The sequence below is a fragment of the Acartia tonsa genome, chromosome 2 (genome assembly GCF_053477335.1).
Source record: "Acartia tonsa isolate MP-2025a chromosome 2, ASM5347733v1, whole genome shotgun sequence".
Lineage (NCBI taxonomy): Eukaryota > Metazoa > Arthropoda > Copepoda > Calanoida > Acartiidae > Acartia > Acartia tonsa.
Genome location: NC_137261.1, coordinates 52,743,398 through 52,766,840, shown reverse-complemented (window position 1 = coordinate 52,766,840; position 23,443 = coordinate 52,743,398). Strand labels below are relative to the sequence as shown.

The following is a 23,443-nucleotide window of genomic DNA, read 5'->3' as shown; positions in this document are numbered from 1 at the left end:
ATGGGTCGAAAAAGTTCTTTAAATAAATCATATATATGGTGCATTATTTGCCAAGTGTACCACTTTTCTGCACTACCTCTCCGATTTTGTTAATACTCTATATTTTGGTCCGTTGGGTGATTCAAGGATGCTGGATGGCCAAAAAAAAGTTTTTTTCTTTTTTTGAAAATACAGGGTGTCCAAAAAATAGGAAAATATTGATCTGTTCCGAAAACACTATGGCCAAACATTATAAGACACATATTAGAGTAATTTGAAAAAAAATAGCCAATTTGGACTAAGTTTTAGCTCTACAGACACAAAAATCACATTTACAGGGTGTCCCAAAGTGATATTTGACAACCTTATAGTCCTGGGTCCTCCAAACCGTTATATACCACATATGCCCACAGATAAAACACAGGATATAAGCCAAAAAAATGATTTTTTCGGACAGGTATTTTGGGTATTACGCTAGATATTCAAAATACACTTTTTGTTGGACACCCTGTAAAATTAGGGTTTTGGCCAAAATAGAACTATGTGCGCTTTTTACATGAATAAACGATCTTTTTGGTGTATAAAATGTACAGGTTGGATGTAAGATTGATGAAAAAATTAATTATTAAAATTGTGAAAAAATGGGTGTTTTTTAAATTTTTGTTACCTACCTTCATAGATAGCTAGATATCTAGACATCCAGGGACTCTGAAGCTTTTTTTGGCCATCCAGCATCCTTGAATCATCCAACGGACCAAAATATAGAGTATTAACAAAATCGGAAAGGTAGTGCTGAAAAGTGGTACACTATACACCATATATAAGAAAATTGAATCTATGAACTTTTTGATAATTATAGAGTTTCTACATATATAAAATTATGCCTATTTGTAGCAGGAATCATCATCCTGTGTTTAATATAAAAATGACGTTTCTACAATGCCTTTGATCAGAGATTTTAGCTTCGACAAATTGAAGTAATTAATATTTTGACCGGACTATTTTCATAAAGTACACTATTTCTTAAAATCATGTTATTTAATGAAAAATTAAAGTATAAAAAGTTTAATTTAGCTTGGATAAGATTGATTTCGTTTACAAAAGAACATAATAATTCATAATTAAAAAAGCACTGAAAAGGTAGGACAAACAGACATTAACACTTGTATAATGTCAGAACTGAATAATCAGAATATAAACGTATAAGAGTTAAAGCAAAATTGTAAGTAAATTTGTTGAAAAACTGCTTGATACAGGATAATGTTTATGGACATACTTACATTTTTAGGACTTGATTATAGAGTTGCTTCGCTTATAACATTATACTTTGTTTACCTAGGAATCAATATACCAAAATTCAGATCAATCAGATGATTAGATCACATAAAAATTTGTTGTTAAAAAAGTAAAAAAAATCAACATGTTTTAAATGGACATTTTGGTAATGATTATAGAGTTGCTACGCTTTCTAAATCGTACCTAACTACTAAAGGAATCACCATACAAAGTTTGAAATCGATAGGACAATTCTAACCTGCCTAAATTAACGAATAAAAGCTATCTATCTCGGACGGACGGACGTACAGACCGACCCTAATTATAGAAAAGCTTCGCTTTTAAAAATAATATAATGTATATTGTAGAACTAACCGCTATTCCAACTAAATTATGTTTACATATATTAATAAGATTTTTCTCTCTTTCTCTCTCTCTCACGATATAATCCCTCTCTTATATGAATATTTTTTTAAGCAAAGCTCCTCTATAAGTGACTTATATAATTGACAGATACCTAGGATCAAAAAGTTATAAATTACTGAATTAAAACTCTAGCTACATACATTTTACTAGATAAACCGGCCTAATGAAAAACTTATGTACAAAAAATATAGTGTACAAATACAGACCCCGATGTAGCCTTCTTAATTATAGACTGATTATTTTAAAAAATAGTTTTTTTTTCATATAAAAATGTTAAATATTAAAATTTATGTAAATTAATGTATTTTTAAACATCCCCCTCCCCCTGCTGATTTTTGTCTCTTGCTAAAAAATCCCTATCAGTTTACTTTTAACATCCAGCTAAACTACAAGGTTGATCATATTATTTTCTTTATTTAGCAATATTTTCTGCCTTTATAGCTCTACAAATTTCTTTATTTTTACTTATCTTTTAATATGTAAATTGAATTAATATAGTTTAAGTCATTTAGACCGAAGAGGTTGCAATGTCCACCGAAATATATTTCAATAAATAACTAAGAAGTAGCAAAGACTTTTTCACTCAGTGAATTTACCATAGCCTGATTATTTTAGGTAAGGAGGGGACATTGAACTGTAGATTACACTGGTACTCAAAGTTTTACAACCAATAACCATGTTAACTCATTCGTTGATTTAAAAACTTTATTGATATTTGATTGGTTGGTTCAAAACTAGTGTTGTCCAAATTTTTCAACCAATAATTCAATATTTTCATACAGAAGGGGTAATTTGTGTATCATCATTGGGGATATATATATCGTCCATTGTCTTACACCTTAAGGTTTCCGCTGCTGAAGGATATTGTTATTCTTAATAATCTATGATTACTCTCTCTCGCTCTCTCTCCCTCACTCTTTCCATCTCTCTCTCTCTCTCTCTCTCTCTCTCTCTCTCTCTCTCTCTCACACTCTTTCCATCTCTCTCTCTCTTTCTCTCTTTCCCTCTCCGTCGCTCTTTAAAAATATTTCTCTTAATTTTCTTTCTATTTGCTCTGAATTTCCCAAAATATCTTTTCTATAATGAATATTATAAAAGAAAGAGTAATTTGTGTATTTTCATAATTTTACATTCTTACATCACAGAAATGGATTAATTATTACATGGACCTTACACCAGATTATCATGTACTCTACTAGAGTAAACACTAGACGGGGAAGGGGTGAAATAACTGTATCTCCTCATTGCAGGGTCCTTGTGCCGACTCTAAATTGGGTCATTGAAAATCAACCAATGGTGTCGGTTGTGTTAACACAGCCAATTAGCAGAAAAACAATTTGGTAGCAGGCGAAAAAGTTCATTGAAAAAAAGGGAGGGAGGTAGCTATCTGTATATACATCTATGCTAGATTTGTTTGTACTCAAATATGTAATAAAGTGAAACTTGTAGATGGCTAAAATAACGATCCTCCCCTCCCCAATCAAATCTATTAACCCCATCCCTCCCCATCGTACTGGATAAACGAACCTACCAATAAATGATGTACCTATTAGCGACGTTAATTGATGACAATTATCCCCTGTCCATAATATCCACGTAAATTCTAAATCCATTATCACTTAAGAGCAATTTTCTTACACTAGCGGTTACGCTACTTGATTTAGAGGGGGGGGGGGGGGTCAACCCGCCACTTTTAATTTTAGTTTTAAAAAGAAGAACTATTGGGGTGGGGGGGGGGGTGAGGAGGTATTTTGGATATTTCTCTTGGGAGGGTAAGTTACCCTTTCCCAAAAAGTTGTTATCCTTACCCGGAGCTTTAAGAAGCGTCAGTTTAAAGGAGAAGCAAATCAGTTTAAGAATGAGAGAACAAAAGCTACAGACATCCTCTTACTTTTATATAAGGGGCTTTTGGCTTCGCGGACTAAAATACTATACTCAAAGTCTAGAACTAAATAAAACAACATCATTGAAGAAAATAGTCCAACTCTCTAATAAATAAAAGAAAGCTTAAAACCTTCATATGAGCAGCAAATAAATTACCCTCAAAAGTAGAGACGCTTCGGTTCATCGGTTAGCTAGATCATAAGTTTCACCCAGACTAGAGTAGGGCAGGATCGATATCCGGCAATTTTCAATATCCTGCCGGATACTGGATATTGAAACTATCCGGATATCGGATATCCGGTATCAAGCCAAAAAAGTGTCCGGCCCAACCCTAATCTAGACTGACGTATACACATCACCTTTCTTTGTACTATAGATTACTACTAGCAGCGATACTATATATTTTTAAAAGTCCGTTGGAGAGTTAGAAACGTGATTTTCTCGGATGCTGGTAAAGATAGTTATATGTGCTATTTATAAATGTTGTTAACATTTTAAAAATACTAATAAACAAAATAATAATGTTCTGTAATTATTTAGTAATTAAATATATCCAAACTGTCTTCAAATTAATTATTTATTGACAAAAACGGCCTGAATTTAAATAATACGTTACAAAAAAAATACTCACATACTAATTAAATTTATTGAAATAATTAATTGTTTAAATATTTTTTTATTACCAAAGGTAACAGTACCTTAAAAAAAAAACTTTTGGATATTAAAGATTAATAAAAATCTTAAATAGATCTAATTCCAAAAGTTTTTAATGAAGGATAAAAAAAATTTATTTTTTTCTTTTTTTATTAAGATGTGAAAAATGTCAAATTCTGATTTTGCTGAATATCAAAAATTTGATATCTTTAAAAATCCAAATTATCTTTAAAAAGAACAATATTTGTTTAAAAAGGTATTATATACAAATTTACAAGGAAAAAAAAAACAATAATTTTAATGTAATACTTTACATTATACATAACATTAAATAAAATCAATTAATCATTAATAATTATTACAATTTAAATCCATTAGGTCTAGGGATATAGGAATGGGACAATGGGTAATTTTTTATTTTTTTGGTTAAAATTAACCAAAGAAATTGACGTCACCGAAACTGTCCCAATTTTGTATAACTTTTGTGGAACAAGTTCCAATTACGTCATATTTTTCTTTCCCGAAAAAGGGAGGGGGGGAAGAAAATCTCTTCAAAAGAGATGGGGAAAACCCCCTTTTCTCCCATCTCTTTTTTCTTCCCCCCTTCCCTTTTTTTCTTTCCCCCTTCTCTTTTTCGGGAAAGAAAAATATGACGTAATTGGAACTTGTTCCGCAAAAGTTATACAAAATTGGGACAGTTTCGGTGACGTCAAAGAAATTATAACATATTGACCTTCATTGCCTGCTAGATTATGTTCGGTATTCTCCGTCTGCTAGAGGAATTACTTTTTAGTTGCATTGGACCTTACACCAGATTTTCATATTCTATAATATATAAGTGAACTCTGTAGCGGGATAAAATAACGATCTTTCCCTTCCCTCCAAAGTCTTCAATGTTAGCCAAAACAATAAAAGTTGCGTCCGTTCTAGTGCCCAAAGTTTAAGATATTCATAATAAAATTCTATATCAATTGTACAATCCCTATATCCCAGATAAAATCTTATCACAACTTCACATGTTGATGCTTCTAAGTTTATTCCTGAAAATAGATATTTATTATTATATTTAGATTTATATTAATAAACAAATCAATACAAAGATTAGAAAAAGTTGGGATTGAAAGAAGACAGAAATCTTAAGGGATAAGACAATGGACGGTATATTAAACTGTATCCAAATTGTGGAAAAGTGTATACATTACTAGTTTATACAACCCAAACAAGAATTATTTAAATCCCCCAAAGTTTTTAAGCCATAAAATGTTAGAAAAGGTTTACAAAGCTTTGATTACCAGTATAATTTACAGTCCAATGTCCCTTTCCTCCCAAGAGAAGAAGATTAAAACAGCATGCATAGTTATTAGGGGAGATGATAGTTATAAAGCTGTTATTGATTTTCAACACGTAAAACATGTTCTACATACTTTAGATTATCTCACAAAACATTTTAATAAGTATAATCAACGTTTTGTAATTTTGCTACTGCACTTTATAGAAAAAATAAAAAGGATAATATGGGATAGTTTTCAATTTCTCAATTTTTTGTGTGTTCTTTACATGTATATAGTACAATAGTCTGTTTGTAGCACAGCTACACTATGAACAAAACGAATAGTATAATTAAACACTTAATTAAGAACAGTTTGACTGGAATCTTGCATCCAAATTTACGGAATTCTGCAGGAAAAAATTGTGTGTGCTATGGACATTGTTAAAATCTATGATTACAATGTTATCAAACTCAAAGAGACATACTGCTTGCTAATCAGGGAGAGGACAATAGTAGTTAATAACCATATTCCTCATATGGAGAGGAAAAAAGTTGAATAATTGCAAAGTCATTGTCTTACCATTAGAGTAAACCAAAAAAAAAATAAAAACTGTATGTCCCATCCCAAGGACTCTCAATTGGACCTTTGGAAATCAACCAATAGCGTCGGGAATATTACCACAGCTAAGAAGCAGAAAACAATTTACTAGCAGACGGCAAAGGTCCTTGAAAAAGGGGAGCAGGTAGTTATCTGTACATACATCTATACTATATATCTTATCTTCCTGTATTGTGTTAATAAAAAAAGAATATACATAAGAGCAAAGTGTCTCTTAGAGTCTTTTAATTAGATGAAGATTTAGCAAACTACAAAAAAATTTGGATATCTTAGCAAACTAAAAAAAAAATTTGATATCTTAGCAAACTACAAAAAAATTTGGATATCTTGGCAAACTACAAAAAATTTGGATATCTTAGCAAACTACAAAAAAATTCTGATATCTTAGCAAACTACAAAAAAATTTGGATATCTTAGCAAACTACAAAAAAAATTTGGATATCTTAGCAAACTAAAAAAATATTTGGATATCTTAGCAAACTAAAAAAAATTTGGGTATCTTAGCAAACTACAAAAAAATTTGGGTATCTTAGCAAACTACAAAAAAATTTGGATATCTTAGCAAACTACAAAAAAATTGGATATCTTAGCAAACTACAAAAAAATTCTGATATCTTAGCAAACTACAAAAAAATTTGGATATCTTAGCAAACTACAAAAAAAATTTGGATATCTTAGCAAACAACAAAAATATTTGGATATCTTAGCAAACTACAAAAAAATTCTGATATCTTAGCAAACTACAAAAATTTTTGGATATCTCAGCAAACTACAAAGAAAATTGGATATCTTAGCAAACTACATAAAAAAATTGCATATCTTAGCAAACTACAAAAAAATTAGGTATCTTAGCAAACTACAAAAATAAGTATCTTAGCGTATTAGCACAATTAGATTATCTCTTTAGCTAGAGGAGCATTCGAATGCCAACATCAAAAAAAAATATGCAGGTGGGTTGGGTTAAGTAACACCAAATTCAAACAAATAACATGCATAAATTGTGTATAATTTATATAATATGAGAACAGGATGGATTGTTAGCTTTAAACTAAAAAAGACAGGGTTGATTTTTTTTATTATGATAATTCATGCAACATTCAGGAAGGGAAGTAGTATCTCAAGTAAATTTTTAAGACCACCCAAACTAGGGTTGGGCCGGAGACTTTTTTGGCCGGATACCAGATATCCGGATGATTTTCTAATGCCGGATATCTGACCGGATGGTTGCATATCTGGCATTATGAATCAGCTGGATATCCGGTATCCGTCATTATAAATCAGCCGGATATCCGGTATACGGCATTATAAATCATCCGGATATCTGGTATGCGGATAGTTTCAATATCCGGTAACCGGCCAGATATTGAAAATGGCCAAATATCCGGGTATCCGGCCCATTCCTAACCCAAACAAATATGTCATTTTTTCGCACCTTTTTCATGTTTGGGGGGAATAATGAAACTTTAGCTTCATAAACAACCATTCCATCCTATAAATATATTAATACAAAGACAAGTTAACAACATTTGGAATACTTATATTTTCTTTTTTGTGTTTTATTTTGTTTAATAATAACATTTTTAAGATTAGGCTAGTTGTTTTGTTATCTAATTTCTTAGTGTTACTTTATTTTTGGGCTGTATTTAAGTATTTTTTTATGGACATTTCTTTATGTTGTACTAGCGGCTTTAAGAATCCAATTAAATTTTGGGTTATGGGTCTATGGGTTGAATGGGTTCTAGGGAGATTTTTCTAGTTATTAATTACATAATGGTTACGTCAGTCTGCTGTGCTGGTAATATAATTATCAAATGAATGCTTTTTTCTTGGAACTTTCTTCTTATTTTATTGTTTTCTGTATTGTATTAACTCTCCCTTTAAAATTTCCTCCATATTTGCTGGATTAATCTGGATTTCAAAGTCTTTCAGCAAATACTCTTAAATTGAATTAATTGCCCATTGTCCCCTCCCTTACTCCCTGAGTAGTTAAACTTATAAAAATGTTATATTTGAAAAAGATTAAACCTGTAAAAAATTAAGTCAAAAATCCATCAAAATACTAATCATAAAAGATTAATATTTTTTCTCGTATTCATTCGAATCCGGTGAATAGGAACCGGTTCTCATCCATACGAAAAAAACTATGTCAAGCATCGTATTATATCCAGCTTTCTACGAATATAAAAATGTACAATCATAATTGTACATTCTATAATTAATATAAAAATGTACAATCGGGGCTAAAAAAAACTGGTTTTAATCTTATAATTGTACATTCTATATCCACAGAAAGCCGTTTATAATACGATGAAAGAAATAACTATTTTTAAAATATTGCTTTATTCTTTACATTTCAGTACAAAACCCTTTTGTAAAAACTCGAGAAACAATCCAAATGTACTGTACAAATTGGAGCCCCTAAATTAGCCCGTCATCTTATTTATTGGCTTATAAAACCAAGTGATGTACTGATATTACAATGGGCAATTAATTCATTTTTAGAGTTAAAGCAATTAATATTAGTCAAAATAAGAAGAGTTGCATTTGCCTTAAATCCAAAACAGCGAACTTTAAAGCCATCGGCCTATCCCTATAAATCTTGATAAAACCAAACCTACCTATATTATGACGCAAAAACCAAAAATAGATTGATTGAAAGAGAATTATTTTGTAAATTAAGGAAAACAATAATCTTCTTTAATTAAGAGTAAAGTATTGTTACGTACAAGCAGGGAGGATGGGGTCAATTGAACATAAATTATACTAGTATCCAAAGTTTTATATTTTATTTGTTGGCTCAAATATTTTGGGTACTTTTGAATAATTTTGATTTGTTCAAAAGTACAACCTTGGTCACAGCAATACTTTTAATCTTTAGAAGTGGAAATTTTCTTATATAGTCAATGAAGATATAAACTAATTTATCCTCCATTTTCTTATCCCTTCAAATCCCTGTATGTTGCAATCTTGAGAGAAAATGAGTTAATCAATTACACAGTTTGTTCAACATAATTACTATTGATACTTCAGGTACTAGCATCCCAGGGAGGGAGGGGATATTACATAGTTTATACAACATAATTACTATTGATCCTTCAGGTACTAGCATCCCAGGGAGGGAGGGGATATTACATAGTTTATACAACATAATTACTATTGATCCTTCAGGTACTAGCATCCCAGGGAGAGAGGGGATATTACATAGTTTATACAACATAATTACTATTGATCCTTCAGGTACTAGTATCCCAGGGAGGGAGGGGATATTACATAGTTTATACAACATAATTACTATTGATCCTTCAGGTACTAGCATCCCAGGGAGGAAGTGGATATTACATAGTTTATACAACATAATTACTATTGATCCTTCAGGTACTAGCATCCCAGGGAGGGAGGGGATATTACATAGTTTATACAACATAATTACTATTGATCCTTCAGGTACTAGCATCCCAGGGAGAGAGGGGATATTACATAGTTTATACAACATAATTACTATTGATCCTTCAGGTACTAGTATCCCAGGGAGGGAGGGGATATTACATAGTTTATACAACATAATTACTATTGATCCTTCAGGTACTAGTATCCCAGGGAGGAAGGGAATATTACATAGTTTATACAACATAATTACTATTGATCCTTCAGGAAATAGGTACTAGCATCCCAGGGAGGGAGGGGATATTACATAGTTTATACAACATAATTACTATTGATCCTTCAGGTACTAGCATCCCAGGGAGGAAGTGGATATTACATAGTTTATACAACATAATTACTATTGATCCTTCAGGTACTAGTATCCCAGGGAGGAAGGGAATATTACATAGTTTATACAACATAATTACTATTGATCCTTCAGGTACTAGCATCCCAGGGAGGGAAGGGATATTACATAGTTTATTCAACATAATTACTATTGATACTTCAGGTATAGTACTAGCATCCCAGGGAGGAAGGGAATATTACATAGTTTATACAACATAATTACTATTGATCCTTCAGGAAATAGGTACTAGCATCCCAGGGAGGGAGGGGATATTACATAGTTTATACAACATAATTACTATTGATCCTTCAGGTACTAGCATCCCAGGGAGTGAGGGGATATTACATAGTTTATACAACATAATTACTATTGATCCTTCAGGTACTAGCATCCCAGGGAGTGAGGGGATATTACATAGTTTATACAACATAATTACTATTGATCCTTCAGGTACTAGCATCCCAGGGAGAGAGGGGATATTACATAGTTTTTACAACATAATTACTATTGATCCTTCAGGTACTAGCATCCCAGGGAGGGAGGGGATATTACATAGTTTATACAACATAATTACTATTGATCCTTCAGGTACTAGCATCCCAGGGAGGGAGGGGATATTACATAGTTTATACAACATAATAACTATTGATACTTCAGGTACTAGCATCCCAGGGAGGGAGGGGATATTACATAGTTTATACAACATAATTACTATTGATCCTTCAGGTACTAGCATCCCAGGGAGGGAGGGGATATTACATAGTTTATACAACATAATTACTATTGATCCTTCAGGTACTAGCATCCCAGGGAGGGAGGGGATATTACATAGTTTATACAACATAATTACTATTGATACTTCAGGTACTAGCATCCCAGGGAGGGAGGGGATATTACATAGTTTATACAACATAATTACTATTGATCCTTCAGGTACTAGCATCCCAGGGAGGGAGGGGATATTACATAGTTTATACAACATAATTACTATTGATCCTTCAGGTACTAGCATCCCAGGGAGAGAGGGGATATTACATAGTTTATACAACATAATTACTATTGATCCTTCAGGTACTAGTATCCCAGGGAGGGAGGGGATATTACATAGTTTATACAACATAATTACTATTGATCCTTCAGGTACTAGCATCCCAGGGAGGAAGTGGATATTACATAGTTTATACAACATAATTACTATTGATCCTTCAGGTACTAGCATCCCAGGGAGGGAGGGGATATTACATAGTTTATACAACATAATTACTATTGATCCTTCAGGTACTAGCATCCCAGGGAGAGAGGGGATATTACATAGTTTATACAACATAATTACTATTGATCCTTCAGGTACTAGTATCCCAGGGAGGGAGGGGATATTACATAGTTTATACAACATAATTACTATTGATCCTTCAGGTACTAGTATCCCAGGGAGGAAGGGAATATTACATAGTTTATACAACATAATTACTATTGATCCTTCAGGAAATAGGTACTAGCATCCCAGGGAGGGAGGGGATATTACATAGTTTATACAACATAATTACTATTGATCCTTCAGGTACTAGCATCCCAGGGAGGAAGTGGATATTACATAGTTTATACAACATAATTACTATTGATCCTTCAGGTACTAGTATCCCAGGGAGGAAGGGAATATTACATAGTTTATACAACATAATTACTATTGATCCTTCAGGTACTAGCATCCCAGGGAGGGAAGGGATATTACATAGTTTATTCAACATAATTACTATTGATACTTCAGGTATAGTACTAGCATCCCAGGGAGGAAGGGAATATTACATAGTTTATACAACATAATTACTATTGATCCTTCAGGAAATAGGTACTAGCATCCCAGGGAGGGAGGGGATATTACATAGTTTATACAACATAATTACTATTGATCCTTCAGGTACTAGCATCCCAGGGAGTGAGGGGATATTACATAGTTTATACAACATAATTACTATTGATCCTTCAGGTACTAGCATCCCAGGGAGTGAGGGGATATTACATAGTTTATACAACATAATTACTATTGATCCTTCAGGTACTAGCATCCCAGGGAGAGAGGGGATATTACATAGTTTTTACAACATAATTACTATTGATCCTTCAGGTACTAGCATCCCAGGGAGGGAGGGGATATTACATAGTTTATACAACATAATTACTATTGATCCTTCAGGTACTAGCATCCCAGGGAGGGAGGGGATATTACATAGTTTATACAACATAATAACTATTGATACTTCAGGTACTAGCATCCCAGGGAGGGAGGGGATATTACATAGTTTATACAACATAATTACTATTGATCCTTCAGGTACTAGCATCCCAGGGAGGGAGGGGATATTACATAGTTTATACAACATAATTACTATTGATCCTTCAGGTACTAGCATCCCAGGGAGGGAGGGGATATTACATAGTTTATACAACATAATTACTATTTGAAATTAGTGGTTGCATCTCCAATTTTTTTTAAGTACCTTATAGAGAAAAAAGCCCCTAGAGGCTAGGGGCGAAACCGCTTGTACCCTATAAACAATTTTAAAAGATCTTCAAGGGCCCTTCCAGAATAGGGTTAAAAAAGAAATATCAAGCAGATAATGTTTTTTTTTATTTTTATATTGATATATCTAATTAGATCTAACCTAAGTTAACATAATAAATGATAACCAAAATGTTTAAACTTCTATCTAATGTGTTTGGATTATCCCTATACTGGGTTACAATTGGGCCAATAGAGGGAATGATCATCTAGACTTTCTATATTTATTATCTTGACAATGAATGATATTAGAAAAGGTTAAAAATAAAACAATGAAGAGCTGAAAATATAACTTAGAAGTAAGTAAAGCATCAATGACGTCCAAGAATGTGTGTGTGGGATGGGAGGGAAGGGGGATAAAGGGGTATTACCCGCCAAACAATTAAAAAATATATTTTTTATTTTATATACCAATTTTAAAAAACTGCGAATCCTATTAGTCATTTTGGGAGGCGTCGCGTTCCGTTTTAAAGCCCTTAAATTAAAAAAAAATCAGGCAAATTTTACCCCCTAAAGGTTAATTATCATCTTTCCTATTGAGTTTCTCTCCCCCCCTCCAAAAAAAAAGAAAATTAAAAAATCTTTGACGTCCTTGTAAAGCATTTTTAAGATGAGAGAATTTAAATTGAAGTTTAACATGCACTTCATGCTAGAGTGAAACATTTTTTATTTCTTGAAATTGGGATTTTAACAAAAATTTAAATGTTAGAATTACTAGAAAAAAAATAAAGAAATGAAAAATAAAACAACTAGCCTACTAAATTTAACAAAATAACTATAACTATGTATATATTTCATTAAATTTTACTAAATCTATAAACTTAATATTTTTCTCTCTCCTTTCTGATGTCTTTTATATCTAATCTATGTATTAAACTGTTTTTGACGCTTTTTCGAAAAGGGTTTCAAAAATGTACTATGACATCTGTAAGTGTAGAATCATACTCATATTAAGATTTAAAATCATAATAAAAATTTATTTGGGTTAATTATTGTTAATTTTAACTCTTTTGTATAATAATTCTATATGAGTCAGAGTATACTTTTAATACCCATTTCAAAAATGCTTCGAAAACAGTTTAAATAAAAAGAAATCCTTTTTATAAAACTTTTTGATGTTTTTTATTACATAAAAAAGCTCTCTATAGTTTATTGTGTTTCTATTCTTCTAATATATAGATTCTGATAAAATACAGTGCTCCCAAAGTTTTTGATTAATTTCTATTCATAGATATTGATTTGTAGCTTCGCCCACATCTAATTTTTTTTTTTCTCAGGGAAATAACAAATGCAATATTATATTACTTAAATTATTGGACGAAGCCCAATCTGTACCACTTTTGATTCCTGTGACGTAATGAAAATGAGTAATTCTCCTCTCGCTCCCTCATTTTATGACGTCACAGGAATCAAAAGGGGTACAGATTGGGCTTCGTCCAATTATTGGCGAAAAAGTTTAGCCATTGCCAGTTTGTAAAACTAAATCAAGATTTAATATACATATATCCTCAAACCAATGGGAAAAATGATTTTAAATTTTGGATACCAGTGTAATTATAGTCAATTTTACATTTCTTGCCTGTTTTTTTTTACTAAATCAAATATTTGGGAATAGTATTTTATCAGCTTCTTATAAACTAGATCACATGTGCAATAAATATTTATATTTACCTTAGTACTCTTAGTAATCATAGTTTCAATAGCTTGGTCTAAGGGATCCTCCGTTCTGGCCACTGTTGTCCGCGTCACGGAGTGTCCCTTCGTCTCCCTGAACCCAAGCATTTCATATATTTAGTTTTACAATTGAAAATTTTATTGAATTCTATATTCAAGTATGGCTTCGAAACCGATTAATATCCACTAGATTAGAACTGGTTCTCAGCCATACTGAAAACCATGTATAAAATCGTATTACAGACAATTTTCCTCTGATAATAAAATACAATTTTGTTAGCCCCGAGGCTTTTAATCTTAATTTTTCATTATAATATCCACGAAAAGCTGTCTATAATACGATGCAAAAAATGATTGTAATCATTTTGATATCTCAAGATGATTAAGATAAACAATATAATCCATTTTGTAGATTAAAATTATTGGTGGAGAAGTTTGTAACCCCAAACTAAGATTTAATATTAAAACCCCAAAGTTTGTAAGCAATAATTTACAGACTATTCTTCTCAGATTATATCATACTAGCGACTTCGCCCCTAGCCTCTAGGGGTTTTGCCCCAAGAGGTAATAAAAAAAAAAATTTGGGCGAAATACGTAAAAGGACCAAGGAAATCTTCTACAAAAAAAATGGGGGGGGGATTGTTTTTTGGGGGGTTGGGGGTGTCCCACCTCCCAAAAAATAGCCTAAAACCACCACAGGACCAGTAGGTATATTCCCTGAAGAGTAGAATCCGATCGGTTCAGTGGTTACCGAGATCTTAAGGGACGGACGGACGGACGGACAGACAGACAGACGGACGGACAGACAGACAGACAGACAGACAAACAGACGGACAGACAGACAGACAGACATCGTTCTACTTTGTATTATGAATGTATTCTTTTTATCATCTGTATATAGATAACCAACCATTGATTGCAACATTTTTAAAGCATTTTAATTAATGAAGTATAACATGAATACTCTTCTAATTTTAAAAGTTCTAAATTATGTCATATCATAAATACACAAATCTTTCATTTGCAGATCCCCAATTCCCTGCTATTATTATATTTTTACATGATAAAAATATATTGTATATATTAGGGTTGGGCCGGATACTTTTTTGGCCGGATACCGGATACCGGATATCCGGCTTATTTTTAATGCCGGATATCCGGTGCCGGCCGGATATCTGGCCAACGTTCGATATCCGGCAAAATACTGGATATCCGGCCGGATAACCGGATAACCGGCATCAAAAATAAGCCGGATATCCTTTAACCGGATAGTTTTCATATCCGGTATCCGGCCGGATATTGAAAATGGCCAGATATCCGGCCGGATATCTGGCCCAACCCTAGTATATATACCTGAGTTTAGTGGAAGTGAAATGTTCAGAAATTTCCTCGTCCTCAACGTCGACTAGATTCCTGTAAAATCAAGGATGACAATATCCATAAAACGAAGCCCTGAAACGGTAGGACAAACGAACATTACACTTGTAGAGTGTCAGAACTGAATAAGCAGAATATTTATGCAAAAGTCTTAACAAAATTGTAAATAAATGTGTTCCAAACCTCTTAAATACAGGATACTGTTAAAGGACATTCTATCATTTTAAAGACTTGATTATGATGCTTTGCTTATAATATTGTACCTTGTTGAAATAGGAATCAATATTCCAATAATCTGGTGCTTTCCCTCAAACCTGTTTTTAAACCATTAAACACTCTCTCCTAGCCCTCTAAATATAATTACTATCCCACTGGGTTCTTTTGCCATTTATTTAACCTAACCCAGCTTACAACGAGCATTAAAAATACGTTTTATTTTTCAAAACACTCGTGTGTAAAAAGAGGGAAAACAACGATAATATAGTAACATTTTTTTAAAATTTCTATTGGCGGAAAAGTTGAAGACATGATAAAATGTTTTACCTGAAACTTGACTCCAATCTTTGCATTTGATCCTTGGTTTCTGCCAGTCTCGTTGTTAGGTCGGGGCTCACTCGCTCTAAAAAGGGAAGCGCTAGAAAGTGTCATGTGTGACGTCATAAAAATACGTCTATTATCCATGATTTATTAAGGGGTTTCCTTTCCCACTTCTTCTGTCTTCCATCCTTTTTAGCCGCATTTTTATGACGTAACACATGACACTTTCCAGCGTTTATAACGAGGTTAATAGAAGTACTCCCTAAAATAGCACAGAAGTAACCCCCCTTTATAAAAAGGAGGGGTGGGGGATAGTTTTTCGTTTATTAGTGTTTTACTCTAGGTTAGGTTATGCTGGGTACAGAATAGCCCCAAAGGGTTAGGGCACCACAGTGTTCTGGTTCCTAATAGGTAGGCATAAATAAAACTCCCCACCTAACTTAATTAATTTTTTTTTAAGTGTAGGGTGTCCTATGCTCGCAAGGCAATTTAAGAAAAAGTGCCTAGTTATCTGTAAAGCCAAACTAATCTGATGTGATACTTTAGCTTAATATTTTATATAATTGATAGTTTTGCTTATCTATACAATTTACGTTGAATAAAATGTTACGATAAAAACAGGATTAATTCTAATATTTGAATTATATCAAACACTTCTGACGTAGATAACCAGCTTTCAACGAAAATGTTAATCATCACAAATTTTCTTTTTTATAAAACCAACTTCTACAGAAGAAGATGATTTAGATAAGTTTATATATGTGCACTGAATTTTTGGCCGGTTTTCCTTAAAGTGCTTGTTAGAGTACTTACATCCCCCCCCCCCCCTAATTTGGTAGTAAATTAAATAAAAGGAATGGGTAGTTTGCCAGGTTATATTTGGTACATGATATTCATGCAGGTTTATGTCACCTTAGGCGTTAGTTAATAAAAAAATGGGTATAATCCCTTTTGTGACGTTTCGTCGTATTTTACAGTTAATTTTCTCATATTTCTAGCCCCTGCGGAGACTCTAACCCTGCGGGGCCAATTTCCTAACCCTGCGAGGAAATTATCTAACCTAGCCTAAAAAAATACCCCCCCCCCCCTGTTTATTATAAAAATAAGCGGATGGGAGTTTCTGTGTTCGCTAGGAACTTCTAGGGAAAACAAATTTGTATTTGCTAATTGGATAAAATGTTATTTTCCTTTTTCCTTATAAAAAAAGTAGGGTTGAATATCATAAATCTTATGATTATTATATAAGACTTTTAAAAATAAGTATTTATGTCTTTTGAAGAATGACTGACCGCCCGACGGACACAGTGTATCACATAATGGAAGGTCTTCAATACTTTCACAAAAAATTTAGTTGTCGTCTATCCTAAATAGTAGCCGCGGATATCTAGGCTTTCACATAGCATTTTTTTTTAAAACTAACGGACGGAGGAAGGTTTTTGTTGGGTTATCTATAATACAAAGTAGCTTGATGTCTGTCCGTCTGTCTGTCCAGCTGTCTGTCCCTTAAGACCTCGGTAACCACTGAACCGATCGGATTCTACTCTTCAGGGTATATACCTATTGGTCCTGTGGTGGTTTTAAGCTATTTTCTTGGGGGGTGGGACACCCCCAACCCCCCAAAAAACAAAAAAATCCCCCCTCATTTTTAAAAAAAATTTGCTAAAGATTTCCTTGGTCCTTTTACGAATTTTGCCTTAATTTTTTTTTAAATCACCTCTTGGGGCAAAGCCCCTAGAGGCTAGGGGCGAAGCTAGTATTAGATAATGTGTAGCCATGCAGGATTAAGGCATGGCAGGAAAAAGGAATATTAAATTAAATTAATCTTCTATCAATCCTATAATATAAAGTAATAAGCTTTTTTTGTCTGTAGCAAAGGATCTCGCTAACCGCTGAACTGATATGGTTCTTCTTTACAGTGAAGCCTCTTATAGGCTCTGGGATGGTTTTAGGCTATTTAATTTTTCAAAAATTAGTCTGGGTATGGTTTTAGGCTATTTTTCTGCCCTTCGAATATAAAGCCCATAGATGCTAGTAATAAAATAAAGTACATGGGTATATAACCATAATAAAAGATTATTTGGATCTAGTGCAGTTCACGGTAAAATATTGCCAAAAATCTATGAATTTTAAAGGCTGCTAGCTGCCAAACGGATAAACCTACAGAACGTACAGACCTTTTTCGCGCATTTTTCTGCACTGCGAGACAATTATGCATTATTGATTTATGGATATTCCAGATTATTTGTAGGCCTTCTTATGCCGCTTAAAACATTGTGCGGGCATGATCTGTACGTTCAGCCGTTTGGCAGCTAGCAGCCTTTAAAATTCATAGATTTTTGGCAATATTCGTTACCAGCAATATTTTACCGTGAATTGCAGTAGATCCGATTATTTAATATATTTGGTTTAAAGAATCTCTGTAAATTGTAAATTTAAGTAATAGATATTTCTATAAATATTGAAGTAATACTAGAATATTTGGCACATGCCCAATATAATGTATTGTTGCATAAGAAGAAAATAAGTTTTGTTGAAGTATAATAAAGTATAATAATTCTCAACACCACTTTATCTTGGGATAAATTGATAGGTCTATGGTTACTTTTTCCTTAATAATTTATCTGTGATGTCAATATATCGATTACAAACATTTATGGTAATTCTAGCCCAAAACATATATAAAGATTGTGAAGACTTGCATTTACATTTTGTACGTTTGCAATGATACAGTTTTAAATTTCGGCAGTTGTGAGAAAAACTAAACATTAATATGGATTTTTTAAGTTACCAAATTAGCCTACACTAAAGGCTGGTAGTGCTAACCTTTCTAGAGTTATTGCAGTTCACGTTGAGATTTTCCTGGTAACGATTATCTCTGAAATTCAAGAACTTTAAAAAAGGATGCTATATAACGGCCAAACATTACAACGTACAGATTATGCTCGCACAAAATTTCAACCGACAAAAGAAGGCCTAAAAATAATCCGGAATATACATTACTCAATCATTACACACAGTTATCTCGCAGTGCGCGAAAAAGACTTATTTTATGCGTTTTTACTTCAGTTAAACTTTCCCTGTAGATCATTGGATGTTGGCTATTTTAGATTATTTACATCTGACGCTTACACGGTTTGCGGGCATGTCATGTACGTACAGCCCTTTTGAGAGCTGGGAGCCTTTAAAGTTTATAGATTTTTTCAAAGATAATCGTTACCAGGAACATTTTACCGTGAACTGCTCTAGATCCAGAAATTTGATCTACTAAAGCATAAACACCTATCTGTAAAATTGTTACAAAGTTTACCTATTCCAAGCATCTATGCTGATATTATATAACACATAAATATTAAATGTGTATAGTTAGTTATACTTTTATTTAGCAACCAACATTTATCAAAACATTTCTTTTGTTGTGTTCCAGCAAAATTATTTCAGGGATAAGCAGCCGCACATTTACAAATCGGCTCTGGATTAAGTAACTAAAATTAGACAACAAATATTCGTTGAAGAGTGAAGGGAAAGGGCTGTTTACCCCACTCAAACTTTAAAACCCCTTATTTATCCTCCTCAAAATAAAAATAAATACATTAAATAACGCAAGTTTAAAAAGTAAAATGTCAAATAAAATCGGAAAATCCTACTTCAAAAGATTTTATCTATATTTTATTTTAGGAATATCTTTTTTTGTAAATTTTAGTAAATAATACATATATTCCAAAATAATTGTAAAATCCCATAATCACTAAAAAAACTACTATAAAAAACAGAGTCCTAAATCTAATCCCCATCAAAATATAGTTGAATTTTAAGCTGATGATTTAAAAAATGTTGCATCTTTAATCATATTCTAGGTTTACATCTTATCTGCTGCCATTTTCACAGTAGTGGCTCAATTTTGTCAAAATATACTTGGTATTTGCAAAAAAAAGTTTTGATATTGAAGTAAAAGAATAGGAGGGACAGAGGTTAAATAACGTATGCTTATGGGAAGGGACCCTAGTCCGACTTTCAATTTGGTCTTTTAATATCAACAAATAGCTTCGGAAATTACCACGGCCAAGTCGCTACAAGAAAGAAAGCAATTTTCTAGCACATGAAAATGATCCCCATTACTGGAACCAGGTGGTTATCTGGGTTATACTTTTATATTGGTTTAATTATTGGCGGCTGAAAAAAATTGTCTGAAAAAGACCCCTGAATTATTGTATATTCTATGAATTCCTAAGCCGGCTTAAAATTCAAGTTTTAAGCCAATTTTTTGGAATTCATAGTGTAAACTGGGGATTTCATAGTGTAAATGAAATATGACACCAGGGTTGTAAAGATAAGAGTCTTGGATTCATAGTGTATTGGCTTAAAAGTGGCTGAAGATTTTACACTATGAATTTGCTTTTAAGCTTTTATATTTTTAGAATTAAAAAAATCACGAAATTCCACCTTTTTGTTATCCCATTAAGCCTTTTTAAAAGCCTCACAAAGATATAAATAAAACTTCCCGGAAAAGTACAATCAAATTAACCCAACAGTATCGAGATCTTAAGCTTCAGACAAAAACACCTTACTATTTTGTATTATAGGATTGCTGAACTATTTTTTTTATATAAAGAGTATTTTTAAAAAGCGAAGCTTTTCTATAATTAGGGTTGGTCCGTCCGTCCGTACGTCACAGATAGATAGCTCTTTTCATTAATTTAAATAGGTTAGAATTGTCCTATCGATTCCAAACTTTAAATGGTGATTTCTGTAGTAGTTAGGTACGATTTAGAAAGCTCTATAACCGTTACCAGAATGTCCGTACGTCTATTTTAAACATGTTGATTTTTAATTTTTAATAGTACATTATGTGAGAAAATTATCCGATATTCCGTTCTGATACTCTTGAAGTATTAATGTTCGTTGGTTTTACCGTTTCAGAGCTTCGCTTTTATGGATGTTGTCATCCTTTTTTATGGTAAATGTACATTTCTTGAAAGGTTAAGGTAAAAAAAGTAATTTTAAAATGCATTAAACAAGGCCTAAAAATCCATAAAAGCACGAAACTTTTTTTACTAATGGTTTAAGATCCAAAACTAGAACTAAACGCATTAATTTTTGGCATATATTAAAGTGGCCATCATTGTGACATTATATATATAATGCTGTTTTAAACAAGTACCCTTCTATGCATCTAGGGGCGTAGCTGTTAGTAGATAATAGAGTAGCTGCACTACTAAAATTAATAAATACTTAAATCAGAGAATACCGAAAATTTCAATATAAATACTAGGCATGGGCCCTAGCAAAAAGAAAAAAGTTCTTGCATTAGTCCTTTTTTCCCCCCAAAAATGTCAAATTTCAAAAATCAAGGATATATATTCTAAAAACAGTAAAATATTTTTTTATCTTATGTGAAGGTTTCTACAATTAGGCTGTGTCCACACGCAGCGAAAAGAACTGAACGGATATTAAGGTTTATAAAATCCTTCTTTCATCAATAGTGTAAAAACAATCTATAATCTAAAACTAAAGCAACTCTATAATTGTGAAAAGGTCTCTTTTTATCAAAATTGATATAATACATTCATATGCAAAATTGATTTAATGTATAAAACGATTCCTATGACAATGAACAGAATGAGGCTGTTAATAAACAGCAAATGTTTTAAAAACTAAAAAAATACTAATTTTTTCTGTTTCCTGCTTCTTATCTTTAAGAATAAATGTCAATTCCCAAGTTGAAATCTTTAGTAAATCTTTCAAATATCTGGGATAATGTTTAATTTTAACGGAAATACACTTGGCAAATGAGGAGGATTTTTGGTAGCTTCGCTTTAGTTTGCTTACTCGAAAATAATTAATATTCTTATTCAAACTTGTTTCTAATGATATGTCTGTGTGTTTGTTTGCACCCAAAGATCACAACTGATATGAATCTCCTTTTTATTGAAGCTTCTGAAAAGTCATGAGACATTTACTTCAGTGGCAGAATGCGCTCTGCTTTACGAAGCAATATATGCAATAATCCATTGCTTCTACTTTATTATAATTTTTAAAGTTTAATAATTAAAAAATTGTTTTAAAAGTAATGATAATAAAATTTGCCACTATTATGAAGAAATTTCAATTCATCTTTTATTTGTATATTTACTAAAATAGCTCCGCTTGTATTCTAGAAATTGTTCTTGTTATTGAATTTAAGATAAATCTTTTTAAACAGATTTTTACAAGATAATGGAATTTTATGAATGTTTTTAAACTGTTAAATTTTTACAGATTCTCATATGATTTGCTTTTTTTTCTTTGTATTTTTCGTAGCGAAGCTACTATATAATTGTTCGTGTCAATCAGTCTTATTTATCTATGTCTGTCTTGATTATTATATATATACGTGTATTAAAATATGATTGTTCTTGTTATCTATTTATTTATGTTATTTGTTAAACTTAAATATCTTGTCACCAAATTTTTACTCCTGTTTTTATCTTTTAAACAAGGATGACAAAATCCTTAAAAGTAAAGCCAATAAATGACAAAAGAGCTTAATGAAACCAACTAATTTAGTAATAAAGCTGTATAAATTAAACCAAAGTTAAACGAAAAAATACCCCGCCCCCTCCAAAATTAAAGAAGGATGACAACACCCATAAAAGCGAAGCTCTGAAACAACAGGACAAACGGACATTAACACTTGTATAGTGTCAGAACTGAATAATAAGAATATAATTTATAAAAGTCAAAGCAAAATTGTAGGTAGATTTGTTGTAAAACTTCTTTATAAAGTACATTTACACCTAAAATAAGTATTAACAGTCAGTCAGACAAAAAAATTAAATGACTGTTTAAAGAATTGTTGTTTCCAAGGAAAACCCTGCAATTTATCTCTCTCTCTATCTATCTATCTATCTATCTAGAAGAACCCTGCGACATATTTGTTTACTAACGGCTATTTTTGACATTTAAATATTTATTTCTACAAGAAACAATATACAACAGTCATAAAATAATAAGATATAACATAAGTATAATAGATAGATAAACATAATCATAGTACTTCATATAACAAGGAACGGAATATTTTTAACATCTAAATAATTGGCGGATTCTTTAATTCGTAGAATTTGTGTTTTTTACATTGTCTTTCTGCCCACAATGCAATAGAATTTAATTAGGTAATATTTAAAAGCATGGATCTTATGGGTGTAAGACAATGGACAATAAATTGATATACAACCCCCAACAATGATATAAAAATTACCCTTCCTGTAGACTAATATTATTTCTTTTTAATTTGGATACTTATCTCATATCTCCACCCCCCTTTATTAATGATTAATATTAGTATTGGGATGTAGTAGTTTTATGCGTTTGTTTATTACTTTTAATTAGCCTAAGCTGAGTCATTTTGGTACTTAGTTGCCCCACAGGGTTAAGGTC

General features: G+C 32.1%; 2 protein-coding genes across 6 annotated transcripts in view; both read right to left on the bottom strand.

The window, feature by feature from the left end:
• The window catches only part of LOC145312130 (lysosomal phospholipase A and acyltransferase-like), a 138,560-nt gene that overhangs the window by 81,015 nt on the left and 34,102 nt on the right, over nucleotides 1–23,443 (bottom strand). The window lies entirely within an intron of this gene.
• LOC145312129 (uncharacterized) overlaps nucleotides 4,128–23,443 on the bottom strand; it is a 97,921-nt gene continuing 78,605 nt past the window's right edge. For 4 of the 5 annotated variants that reach the window (XM_080151272.1, XM_080151273.1, XM_080151270.1 and 1 more), the window contains 5 exons: nucleotides 16,034–16,109; nucleotides 15,467–15,526; nucleotides 14,111–14,207; nucleotides 7,540–7,596; nucleotides 4,128–5,258 (listed from right to left, as the gene is read on the bottom strand). In XM_080151272.1, the coding sequence (XP_080007398.1) occupies nucleotides 5,253–5,258; nucleotides 7,540–7,596; nucleotides 14,111–14,207; nucleotides 15,467–15,526; nucleotides 16,034–16,109 (296 nt within the window). In that variant the 3' untranslated portion in view covers nucleotides 4,128–5,252. The remainder of the gene's footprint in view (nucleotides 5,259–7,539; nucleotides 7,597–14,110; nucleotides 14,208–15,466; nucleotides 15,527–16,033; nucleotides 16,110–23,443) is intronic. The other variant, XM_080151274.1, reaches the window with a different exon arrangement.